The following is a 12453-nucleotide window of genomic DNA, read 5'->3' as shown; positions in this document are numbered from 1 at the left end:
GACAGACCAAAAATAGTTCCTCCCCTGAATTAGTAGGCTTTTCCATTGACCCCATGAGTTGGACTGTTTTGTCTGATTAATGACTAGTTCTATCAACTCTGAACTTCCCGCTACTCTTGCAAGTCTGACTTTTGCAGTCATCTTATTACCAACATTCCTGCCACTCTTTTGACAGTCTATTCAAATGGGTGGAATGAGTGTACTACCATTGTCCTTGGTATTGGATTTGGAGTAGTTCTTGTGTGGAAGATGAAGTCTAGCACCAAAGCATGTCTGTACTTCATGTGGACGAGGAATAGATTCACTTTATTCAAAATTGCAAAAGCCTTTTTACCATACCATACCACTTCAATCAATAAGCCTGAACTATCTCACACTAAATGGCTCCTGTTTTACTAGTAACCCTCAGAAACTGAGTGCTACAGCCAAACTGTTTGATGACTCAGAGCTGACGGCACAGAGAGTGGGGCTGGGGCTGGGACACGGGGTGTGGGGGGATCAGATAACCCCATGGCAGGAGTTCACTCTCACAAGGGAGACTACAACTCAAGGTAAGATACTTCTCTTTCATTCATTCATTTATTCATTCGTTCATCAATCAATCCATACATTCATTCATTCATTCAAAGACATTGAATATAACATGTTTTTTATGCAAAATGCAAGCCAGCTGGATGGCGGATGCCCACACGGCACCTCTCGACAGTTGCCATGGCAACAGAGCTGTCTGTCTGCAGCAGTGTAGTCCCCGTTGACATGAAACACATAAAAGCTTACTTAGACAATTTCTGTCCTACTCCGTGCATTAACCACAATCATGTTGATACTATCATTTGTTGTATGCCACAATAAATAGTTTCAATTCTCGCCAAACTCAACGGTGTATGTGATTTTATGACTCTGAATTATCTCAGAATAAGCTTGGAAGTTTGGAAGCAAAATGCATTATTATAAATTATGTCCATTATACAAGATGCAAAACAGCACTTTTTAGGATCTGTATGCAGGACATATGATTTTGATAGAGGATTAGTAAAGAAATAGAAAAAATGTTGATGCATTAAACAACTCAGATGTATTCCGTTATCAAAGGCAGCTCAAGTGTTGAATCTCTTGGTGATGTTTCTTTTAGGTACTGAAACATATCTGTTTTTAATGGTTTATGTTTTGTGTTACCACACTGGGATTTAGAATAATGTTGCACTGACCTACATGTAGCTATAAGGTATATGAGATGACAAAGGAGTAAATTTGTCTCGACAGGGGGTCTGGCTTCCTTCACACCTCCGAGAATGGGTCGCCTTGCAGTTGAGCCCTTCAAGTCTATCCCCGGTAACGGAGTGGCAACATCAAGCCCCGAGTCCTGTGCTGCAGAATGTCTGAAGTATTTACCAACCCAGTGTAAAGGCTTCAACTTTGATTATGGGGAGTCCAAAGACTGCGAACTGAATGGGGAAGCAGAGTCAATGGCTGAAAAGGGTGGTGCTCGCATAGAAGCTGTAAGTATTATCATGACGTACATAGTCCGAGTAAATTTTAGTTGAACTTTGTTTTCTAATATTTTGTAGATTGTACCCTTAATTCGGCCATTTTTGTATATTGTACATTACTTGTGCATCCTACTACATGTATCTGTCTGTGGAGTCTTTGACAATGTATGTTAAACCCTATATTCAAAAATAAAACTGTGTTTGGCTACATTAAACATTAAGATGTACATTCACAACAGTGTCATTTTCTTTTCTTCAGTCTGGTAGGATGCATTACTATGAGCGGTTTGGATATGGCCACAATGCGTACTTCCTCCACGACGGACTGTCACTGGAAGACAACAGCCTGTATTTCTTCAATGTGGAGTCTGACAACTTCATAGGGTACACTGGTGAAATATCATCAGCGGTAAGCCATAACACAGCCACTGTTTGACCTAGCATCAGTTGTTTTAGAGATGTGTCACCTAAGTTACCAAAGCCATGGGCCAAAGGTTGGGCTGACCCAGCAGTAGGGCTGAGATGGATCCTATATGAATGGTTTAGTTAAACAATCTCTGAGATTGGCGCTCGCACGTTCTGACAGGCGCTCCATACGAAATTTGACCCTGTCGTTCATAAAAATTAAAAGATAAATATGATTGTTCATCTATTTTAGGACCGAGTATAGTCTTTATCAATGTAGAGACAGGCAGAAACAGCCGTTGTGGCACCCTTGGACTGCCGTCATAGCCTCTTTCCTGTGCACTTTTGATGCTGTTGAATCGTGCTGTGTGGCATGCTTACATAGCTCCTCAAAGTGCACAGAAAATCTACCTTCATGACATCTAAGACTTACATGAGATTCTTATTGTGCCAGGGCATCCTGACCGATTTCACCCACCCTGACCCTGGGTACTTGGGGACGAGCCCAGGTGAGGAGGAGCTGTTGTTTGACAGGTGTGAGGACCTGATGCTGGATGGCTGGGAGCAGAACAGGTGTGGGAGAGAGGCAGACAGGACAAACCTACCTCAGCACAGGTGAGTACATGTAGGGCAGGACAGGTGTGGGAGAGAGGCAGACAGGACAAACCTACCTCAGCACAGGTGAGTACATGTAGGGCAGGACAGGTGTGGGAGAGAGGCAGACAGCACAGGTGAGTTGGTGTAGGGCAGGACAAGTGTGGGAGAGAGGCAGACAGGACAAACTTACCTCAGCACAGGTGAGTAGGTGTAGGGCTGGACAGGTGTAGGAGAGAAGCAGACAGGACAAACCTACCTCAACACAGGTGAGTACTGCCATCAGGTGCCAATTACTTAAAATAAAACATTATTCAATGCCCTTGCCACTTTATCCAGTATTAGGGAAGACGACACTTCCAGTGTGCATATATTTTGCTTATATTTGCATGTAATTTCCCTCAAATGCCCATCACTGCTGGAACCACACTTATCGAAAAAGTAGGGGTCCTTCCTGGCATGGTTCAACCCTACAGTCCTATGGCCGCACCTGGGGCAACTACATGTCATATTGAGGTCACTCCAAACACTTGCGATTTAGCCTTGCCTATTGTGAACTCCTTGCAATTCAGCCCCTGGTTGTGATGAGAGCGTTTCTGTATATTGCATACATTATAGTGATATCTGAATAACTTTGTCTTCCAGGGTAATCCGTGATGATGTGGACGGTAGGACTGTGTTCAATGGCATGAGGCTGACAGTTGGAGGATACTACACTAGAGCTAACACCTTCATTGCAGGTATGCACACTTGTACAAGCCGTATAGATTTGTAACATGAACTCAAACCTTATGCTCAAACACAATGCCATGTTGTAGATTCAGCGTAAATTGTACAGTTACTGTTGTTTACAAAAATATTTCAAGCAAGTCACATATAATTTTTTTGCCTTGAGAAATCAAATTTCTTGTGTATGTTCTTCCTCTTTGCAACAGTTAAGGTAAATTTTTGACATCTTGTCATAGAAACTATATTATACAATTTTCTGACATTTCTCTATGACATCATGTAAAAACATCACATCCTTGATTCTAGACAACTTTACTGGGCTATCTTAAGAAAAGCTCATCATCCAGTATACAAGTGTACAACAGGAACAATTATAGATGATTTCAGGCATGTGAAAACCATCCATACATAGCTGTAAATCAAAATGGTTTGCTATCACAATGCGACAATTAAATGGAAGTATGATGCTTAACAGCAGTAATTTCAGCACCAAGGAGAGTTACTCTTACTATTTCTGTTACTAAGAATGCTCCTCACCTCATATTTTCCTTATTTCCTGAACTGAACCACTTAACAGAATGCTGCTTAATTCTTTTCTCAGGGCCTTCACTCCCTCACCCCTCTCAAACTCTATTTTACTGGAAAAAAAAGATAAAACATTTTGTCTCACAAGTTCGTGAAATTTTTCATTAAAAGAATAAATCTTGAATGTTTCCAGCCAACTGGGATGGGTTCCATGATGACAACACCGGACTGTATGGGTACAGCTGGGCAGTTGGGCTGGAGCCCTGTGTGGACATGATCCACCCTCACATCGACCCTCATGCTCATCTGTACGATGCCAGTGAGTGGACTCACTCCGGGAGCATCTTCCCCATACCACCCATACCTGGATATCCTGATGGGATCTTACTGGGTAAGCAATCTTTGTGCTAAGATAACAGACAATAACATTACTGTTACTGGTAATTTCTACTACACATGCGGCGTCTGCTGACGGATATTCAAATTAAGAATTGGTCTGATCAGCGACACCGATGGACTGCTCTAAGAAACTGTAATTTTCAACACAAAGAATTTGGACTTACCCACTTTCTTGACAAAACAGGGCAGGCCTTTGTTACATCATTGACTGATCTGCCGTCATCATCTGTGACATCAGTTTATGCAAATTGCTTTCCCCCTATAATAATGTTTAATATTTGTTTTCTGTAATACCAGAAAAAAATATTTAAGCTCAGTTTACGTCCGCAATCTCATGTGGGAGATCCTCTTTTTAGATAGATCTTTGAAAACAGCTTATTGAATCAGATGTAAATTCTTATTAATTTCTTTAAACCATTTTAGTGAAGGCAATACTTTATGATTAAACTGTGCTATGTTAGAATCATTGCTTTCACTCTGTGTATCTATAGTTGTAGAAGACTAATGATATTGAAACTGTTTAATGATTATTACAAATTGAATGAAAAGACAGTTTAGATACTGCTTATTTTACTAAAAACTTGATGCTTTTGTTTCAGATGACAAATATTACATCACTGTTAGAGCCATAAACAATGTAGCCTTTGGTGGTGCCCTGATCACCAGTGTGTGCCACACCTCAGCCTACGGTATCGACAACACTCCTCCTGACTTCCACGAGATCACGGAGGTCACCTTCACTGAAGAAGAGGAACTTTATGTTGCTTACAATGCAAGGTACAGTTCACCTCCCCCACCAACTTAAACAATTCAATTTTTATCTGTAGAGAAGTATTTCAAAATAAGAAATTTTTTTTTATAAATTACAATTATTGTTCCTGGCAAATGGAGTCCCATGATAAAGGATAATAATCAACATTTCCAAAGATATATGATAGAAATTGCAATCAAAGGAAATAAGAGAGAAATGATCGATCAAAGTTCCCAACTGTTGTGTTGACGTTTGGACGTTGGAATTGCTGTTGTTAATTTTGTCTTTGGGGTGCCCAACTTTCCTCGACTTCTGGCGCATTTCACATTGAAACGTGTGTTTTCTCAAGTGGATATGACTTAAGTGTCAGCCCTTCCAAGGGTTGGATCACCCCCAGCCTTCAGCCATTGGACAGATCTTAGCCTTAGGCTGGTACACCATGTTGTACTCTGGATCTATGGGAATATATTGTTGACTGTTGACTCTGTCCTGTACATAGTGATAAGCAGTCAGACATCAGGGAGGCAGACATCGGCCTGGGCTTGACCAAGTTTGATGTTCTGGTGATGAACTGGGTACGTCACAACTACACCGGCTCTCACGAGCACGGGATAGCCGGGGACTGGACAGGAAAACTGACCACTGAGGAGGAAGGGGTGCCTTTCTGGCCAAAACTGAGGGTCATTAATGGAGGTCAGTGAGACTCAGTGCTTCCTTCCCAAAACAGTCTGATACATGTTTTCTGTTCTATATGATTCTTGCTATAGCTCCCTCACCAACCCACCAGGGTATGCCCCACCAGGTACTAACTTGTTTTCAATTTCTGGTTGGATCCATGGGACGTTTATATTGAGCAGCAGCTTGATGAGCCATTTTTTGCTTCAACAGGCCCCCTGGAAGTGCAAAATAAAAGCAGTGAATTTACTCCAGAAGGGCTTCAGTTTTGAAATGTGACTGTGACTGTGACCTGAATAGAAAAATGTAACTGAGGCATAATGCAAGAAGGAACACTTGATTAAGTCTTGCAGAATTTTCAACCAAAGAGTGTCAAAACAGAAACATGCTAAACCAAAAAGAAATACTTTTGGCATCTTTTCAAGTCCATATATAACTTGTATATTTCAATATCTATGTCAATTTTTAGTTGATCTCAGAGGAATGGGTGTGGCTGAATCCCCAATCGTCATGGACAACACCCCGCCCACTGCTGGAGTGGTGAATGACGGGAGCCAGTATGGTAGAGACATGAACTGGACTATGGAGCAGAATGAGGTATGTGTAGTTGTGTATAGAATATACATAGTGTAGATCTATTTTTGCATTAGAATTGTGTTTTACTGTTTATCTTTAGTTTAAACATGCAAACATGCACGCACAGAACTCACAGAAAAATGCTCAGACTATGAGTCTCAGAAGAAAACAGTTTTCCCCAGTTTAAAAGCTACTACAAAGTGATGCATAGACTTTGATTGAATTTGACCATGATATTCTGATATTTTGACAATGATATTCTGATATTTAGTAACATCAACTTTTATAATTTTGCCGGGTACCCTAGGAGTACAACATTTTAAAGAACAGTATTATGGAGGCCTTCTCAGTAAACAATCTTTTCATACACACCTCAAATAATTTTGAGGTGTGTATACCTCAGGGATTGTGCATCTGTTTAAACTCACCTCTAATACAGCAATTGTGCGTGAGTACCAAACAAAATTATGCAAATTACAGCACAGTCTTATTCATTGTAGGTCACCAGACAATATTTATGTTGCATAATTTGTAATCAGACTGTGATAGAACCAACTACTTGCAAGAATCAACTACTTGCAAACCAGTTACATGTACTTGCAAGACTTGCCTTTCCATAAAAAGCAGCAGAATTTTACAGGTCACATGCATAACAAAGAACATACTGTAAATGTTTTTAAGTTCGCGGGGATTTAATTTCGCGGTAGCGGGAAAAAGGACTTTTCGCGGTGGATTTAAGTTCGCGGTAACACCATAGACTGCAATCTAATATCATAGTATAAAAATGTTCGCGGTGGTTTTAAATTCGCGGTGAAGTGGTCACCGCGAAAACCGCGAACATTAATCCACCGCGAACACTTCTGCATTTATAGTACTTGACCAAGCCCTTACAATCTTTTCTGCAACTACAAACCTCAACTCTTTTTTTCCAGGTTTGTGCCAACTGGAAGGACTTCTATGACACTGAGTCTGGTATCAGTAAGTACATGTGGGGCGTGGGCAGCTTCCCAGGCGGGTATGACCTGGTCAACCTGACCAAGTTCACCAGCAGGGTCCACCAGACCTGTATGAACCTGGACCAGCCCCTGGTACACAACTCCATGTACTACAACATGCTGATTGCCTACCACGGAGGGTTCAAGAAGCTGAGTGTTACTGTGGTTAGCAATGGAGGTAAGATGTTTTCATGACTGTTGTACAATGTATGCACAGAATTTTTTTTTTTAATTTTTAATTTTACAATTTTGTGAAGGGTATACATGTGTACCTATATGATACCCTATCAATAGGATTTTGCAATGATATAAAAACTGTTTAGAAACTTATGATAAAGCCATGTAGTTTTGCATCATTACTACATAACCCAATGGTATTTCCTTGATTCATGTTCATTCCATTTTTTTCTTACTTTGTTTTCTCTGATCATAATAGTCAATTATATTGATTTTATAGGTTTCTGAGTACTGTATGAAATGATACAATGCTTTCCGATAACTCAAATTTGATTTACAGATCTAGAAACGATGCTTGATTATGCATACCAATGCTATTTTATTTATGTTTGGATATATCATAAAAGATCATATTTTCTTAAGTATATGAACTTTTTGCAATTTTTCCCGCCTATTTCCTTCAGCCCGGGTAGACCTGACTCCACCTGTAGCTGGCTGGATTGTGGACGGGACCAGTGAAGAGCTGGATGCAAACGGTATCCCCATAGATGAGGAGTTCACTTCAGAGCAGGCCATCGTTGGTACAATCTGGGGAGACTTTCTTGATCCCGAGTCTGGCATTGATGAATTCATGGTGTCCGTATACAGAAGGCAGAGGGATAGGTGAGTAAAATACACCAGTCCAAGGTCTTTTGAGTAACTTCATTTTGTATCATAGCAGTGAAATATAGCCTTAGACATTGTGGCCAAGTGGCTAGGCCAGCAACCATAATAATTGAAGTTACTGATTGGATTCCTGGAGTTCCTGGTTGGATCTTGTGTTCTTGAGAAAGGCACTTACATGACTATACCCTCACTCTACCGAGGTAAAAAAAATGGGTACCTGCCTTTGGCTAGGGGGGTAAAATTCGGTTGAAGGAGAGGAATATGCTCCACTTCCTGGACGCAGTGGATACAAACCTATGGGAATGACTTTACTTGACTTAATCCTCTTTGCCCCTTCTGGAGCACAGGGCCTCGGTGAGATGCCTCCACCTTCCTCGGTCTTTGGCGGTTGTCTTAGCCTCATGCCACGAGGTCTTTGCATGTTGTAGGTCCTTCATGACTCCTCGCCTCCACGACAGCCTAGGTCTACCTCTTCGTCTTTTGCCTTGGGGGTTCCATTCTAGGACTGCCCTCGTAATGGATGGTGGGGGTTTTCTTAGTGTGTGTCCAATCCACCTCCATTTCCTGCGCCTTATGGTGACCTCCACAGGTTCCTGGCCAGTTTTCTCCAGGAGGTCATGGTTGCTGATCTTATTTGGCCACCAAATGCCAAGGATGTAGCGGAGTCTTACATTGATGAAGGTTTGGAGTTTCTTAATGTTGGCTTGTGTTAGGCCCCAGGTTTCACAGCCATATAGTAGGATGGACTTGACATTGGATTCAAAGATACGTAGCTTTGTTCTGAGGGAGATGTTCCTGGCCCTCCAAACTGGTCTTAGTTGGACAAAGGCAGCCTTTCCCTTCCCTATGCGGGCTTCAATGTCCTTGGTCGCACCTCCGTCACTGCTGATGACACTGCCAAGGTATGTGAATTCCTTCACTGTCTCCAGCTCTATTCCTCTGCAGCACACAGGTTTGGCGTTCCCCACCGTTTTCACCCTCATCTCTTTAGTTTTTCCTGCGTTGATGATTAGTCCCACTTGGCCTGACTTGTGTTCTAACCTCTGGGTCTTCTCTCTCATCTGGCTGATGGTATGGCACAGAAGAGCAAGGTCGTCCGCGAAGTCTAAGTCATCTAACATGTCCGTCAATGTCCACTGAATTCCTGTCCTGGCATCTTTGGTAGTTTCCCTCATCACCCAGTCCAGTGCAGTTATAAATAGCAGCGGGCTCAAGAGGCACCCCTGTCGCACTCCGGTGGTCATGTTGAAGGGCTCTGTCAGATCTCCTTCGTGGGATACTTGTGCTTGAAAGTTGGTGTAGAAGACTTTAATCATGTTGATGATCTTTGGGGGGATTCCATAGTGGGCAAGGATGTTCCATAGTGATGTCCTGTCGAGTGAATCAAACGCTTTTTCATAGTCCACAAAAACAGCATACAGTTGTGAATTGAATTCTGTTGATTGCTCCACTATGACTCTTAGGGTTGCGATCTGGTCGCTACAAGATCTATTTGCTCGGAAGCCTGCTTGATTATCTCTTAGTTTGGTCTCCATTGCGTTTGCTGTTCTATTGAGGATGATCCTGCAGAGTAGCTTGCTGGCAACTGAGAGAAGCATGATGCCACGCCAGTTTTTACATTGTGTCAAGTCACCTTTCTTTGGCAGCTTTATAATAGTACCTCTCTTCCAGTCTGTGGGTGTCCTCTCTTCTAGCCAGATTCTGCTGAGTAGTGGATGCAGAGCTTCAACAGAAAGGTTACCTGCCTCTTTCCAGGCCTCTGGAGGAATTCCATCGGGTCCTGCGGCTTTCCCGTTCTTGAGTGAAGAGATGGCCTTGCGGATCTCTATCTTGCTTGGTGGGCCAGTGCGAATATCGAGCAATTCTATTGGGGGCTCAATTTCCGGGGGATTCGGTGGAGGTGTGCGATTGAGAATTTCTTTAAAGTGGTCTCTCCAGCGTTCCATTTGTTGCTCCTTTGTTGCAAGCAGTTCACCATTCTTGTCTTGTACTGGCTTGTTTATTTGTCTTCTTTTCCCACTCAGTGTTTTGGTGATTCTATAGAGGGTTTTCATATCCTGCTTTGACGCGGCCTCTTCTGCCTCGGCAGCGTTGTCTGAGATCCACTTCCTTTTATCTCTCCTGCAACTTTTCTTTACTTTCCTGTCAGCTGAGTTGTACTGCTTCATGGCATTGGCCTTCTGGTTCCTGGTTCTGCAGTTCTCGATGTTTGCTTTCAGTTTGCGTCTTTCCTCCACTTTCTCCCATGTGCCCTCGCTCATCCATTCCTTCCTCTCCCGCTTTACCTTTCCCAGAACCTCTTCACATGTGCTTGTGTACGCTTCTTTGATGGTCGACCATTCGGTTTCTATTTCATCATCATCTAACTCTTCCTCATTATCCGAATTGTAACGTAGAACATCGAAGCGGTTGGCCAAGGTGAGTACAAACTGCTGTTTTATATCCGGGTTTTTTAGCCTCTCCACATTGTACTTAGTAGTCTTCTGAACTTTCTTTCTGCAAGCGGCGAGACGTACCCTGCAGGCAGCCATAAGTAGATGGTGGTCCGAGCCAACATCTGCACTCCTCTTTATTCTGCAGTCTTGTAGGGTTCCGCGCCACCTTCTAGAAATTGCAATGTGGTCTATTTGGTTCTCGTAGGATCCATCCGGTGATCTCCAGGTCACTTTATGGCTCTCCTTATGTGGGAACAAGGTGCCTCCTATAACCATGTCGTTCACGGAGCAGAAGTCGACAAAGAGCTCTCCATTGTGGTTCATGGTCCCAACTCCATGCTTCCCCATCACACCCTCATTGCCACTGTTTGCTGATCCCACTTTGGCATTCATGTCCCCCATGAGAATAGTGATGTCCCTCTTCTTACGCTTTGCCATGGTGGCTTGCAGCTGTTCGTAGAACAGTTCCTTGTCCGCTTCACTTGCATCATTTGTGGGAGCATATGCTTGTATGATAGTTGTGTCCTGGCATCGAGACGTGAACCTAGCAGTGATTATTCTCTCTGAGACCGGTTCCCATTCCATCAGACTCCGTGAACTTTCCTTAGACATAATGATTCCTACTCCTCTTACATGTGTTGGATAGTCTTCTGGGTGACCAGAGTATATAATGGTTTCTCCGCTCTGTAGGGTAGTCTTGCCGCTTCCCAGTCATCCCAAACCTATGGGAATACCACTGCCATTTATCTTTTTATAGTTTCAGTCAGCTCATCCTATTTGCTGAACAGGTGTCAGTTCTTGCTTGTAAATGACATGTATTCCTTGCTTTGTGATGACAATGATATCATAAAATTTCTGTATACCTGTATCTGTATTGTTCAGCTGGTATAACTTCCCTTGAGCTTATGTATAGTAGTATTAGTAGTATCCAATATTTGATTGTACTGCTGCTGGGATCTCTGGCACGGGTAGACAGTCAGCTAGTCTTCACACCATGCTTCCATGCGGCTCTGTCCAGCGGGTTCACCCTAGATAGACTGCACACCTTGATGTCCCTCCTAACGCATTCCATCCTGGATTTCCTTGGTCAACCACAACCTCTGTTGCCTGAGCATAATTATTGATACAATATAACATTTTCTTTCAGTGATGGTAACTATGGAGCAGACCATCTCATCCATGGCCCTGATGACATTGATAAGGACGAGGGTTCGGTGGTGTTCTACCACTTCCACCTCCTCCACGGTAATGAAACCCACCAGGGTCTTCCTCTACTACTTTCACTATTGAAACCTTGAAAGAAAAATATTTCTGCTACCATTTGAGAAAAAAATATATAGCCTAGAGCAAGGCTAATAAATCGTATCTGATTTCATATACTTTTTTCGTACAGTATACATTCAATTAAATTAAATAATAGTGACACATGATAGGATATGTATATGCAGGGGAAATGCCAGAATCGAGCCTTGCCCAAATTCCTTTTTAAATTTTTGTATAGATTTGCACTTTTTTACTCATTTGTTATAATGCAAAATGTCTTAACAATTGTACATTTCTTACAAAATGTGTTCTTAACAAACTGTAGTATAATGTCATCTGCCTCTCTGTTTGTGCAGCTGACATTGTCACCACAAAGCTCACAGCTATCAATGTTGCTGGAGGTGTGACAGAGGCAGAGACAGACAGTTTCATCGTGGACCTGACTCCTCCTGTGTTTGACTACCTGGTGGACATCTGGGATGGGGATTCTGACCCTCCTGTTGACAGGGACTACCAGGTAAACTAACATTAGTCTTTACATGAAAATTTGGTAAATGACATAATTAATGAAGGCTAAATCTTACAGGACCAACACGTAAGAGAAATTTGATTTATAGAATTTTGTTGATGTTCATGGTTTCCGTTTTACGTAATAATTTTTTTCAGTATTCAGGGTCAGACCATATTCACAGCCTGGGTCAAGTCGTAGCAGTAAAAATACTTCAGGATAGCTCAGTGATCACTAGAGTCACTGAAACTAAAATCTTGCTTGT

The 12453-nt window shown here is 42.3% G+C and overlaps 1 protein-coding gene across 1 annotated transcript in view; it reads left to right on the top strand.

Moving 5' to 3' along the window:
* The window catches only part of LOC118406508, a 126476-nt gene that overhangs the window by 78261 nt on the left and 35762 nt on the right, over window positions 1-12453 (top strand). Inside the window, exons 89-101 of the mRNA XM_035806569.1 lie at window positions 400-551; window positions 1264-1499; window positions 1750-1899; window positions 2350-2510; window positions 3135-3229; window positions 3937-4134; window positions 4742-4919; window positions 5393-5586; window positions 6038-6165; window positions 7077-7317; window positions 7781-7979; window positions 11565-11662; window positions 12037-12197. Of these exons, the coding sequence (XP_035662462.1) occupies window positions 400-551; window positions 1264-1499; window positions 1750-1899; window positions 2350-2510; window positions 3135-3229; window positions 3937-4134; window positions 4742-4919; window positions 5393-5586; window positions 6038-6165; window positions 7077-7317; window positions 7781-7979; window positions 11565-11662; window positions 12037-12197 (2191 nt within the window). The remainder of the gene's footprint in view (window positions 1-399; window positions 552-1263; window positions 1500-1749; window positions 1900-2349; window positions 2511-3134; window positions 3230-3936; window positions 4135-4741; window positions 4920-5392; window positions 5587-6037; window positions 6166-7076; window positions 7318-7780; window positions 7980-11564; window positions 11663-12036; window positions 12198-12453) is intronic.

This window comes from Branchiostoma floridae, chromosome 19, assembly GCF_000003815.2.
Source record: "Branchiostoma floridae strain S238N-H82 chromosome 19, Bfl_VNyyK, whole genome shotgun sequence".
Classification (NCBI taxonomy): domain Eukaryota; kingdom Metazoa; phylum Chordata; class Leptocardii; order Amphioxiformes; family Branchiostomatidae; genus Branchiostoma; species Branchiostoma floridae.
This window is presented reverse-complemented; position numbering and strand designations above follow the sequence as displayed.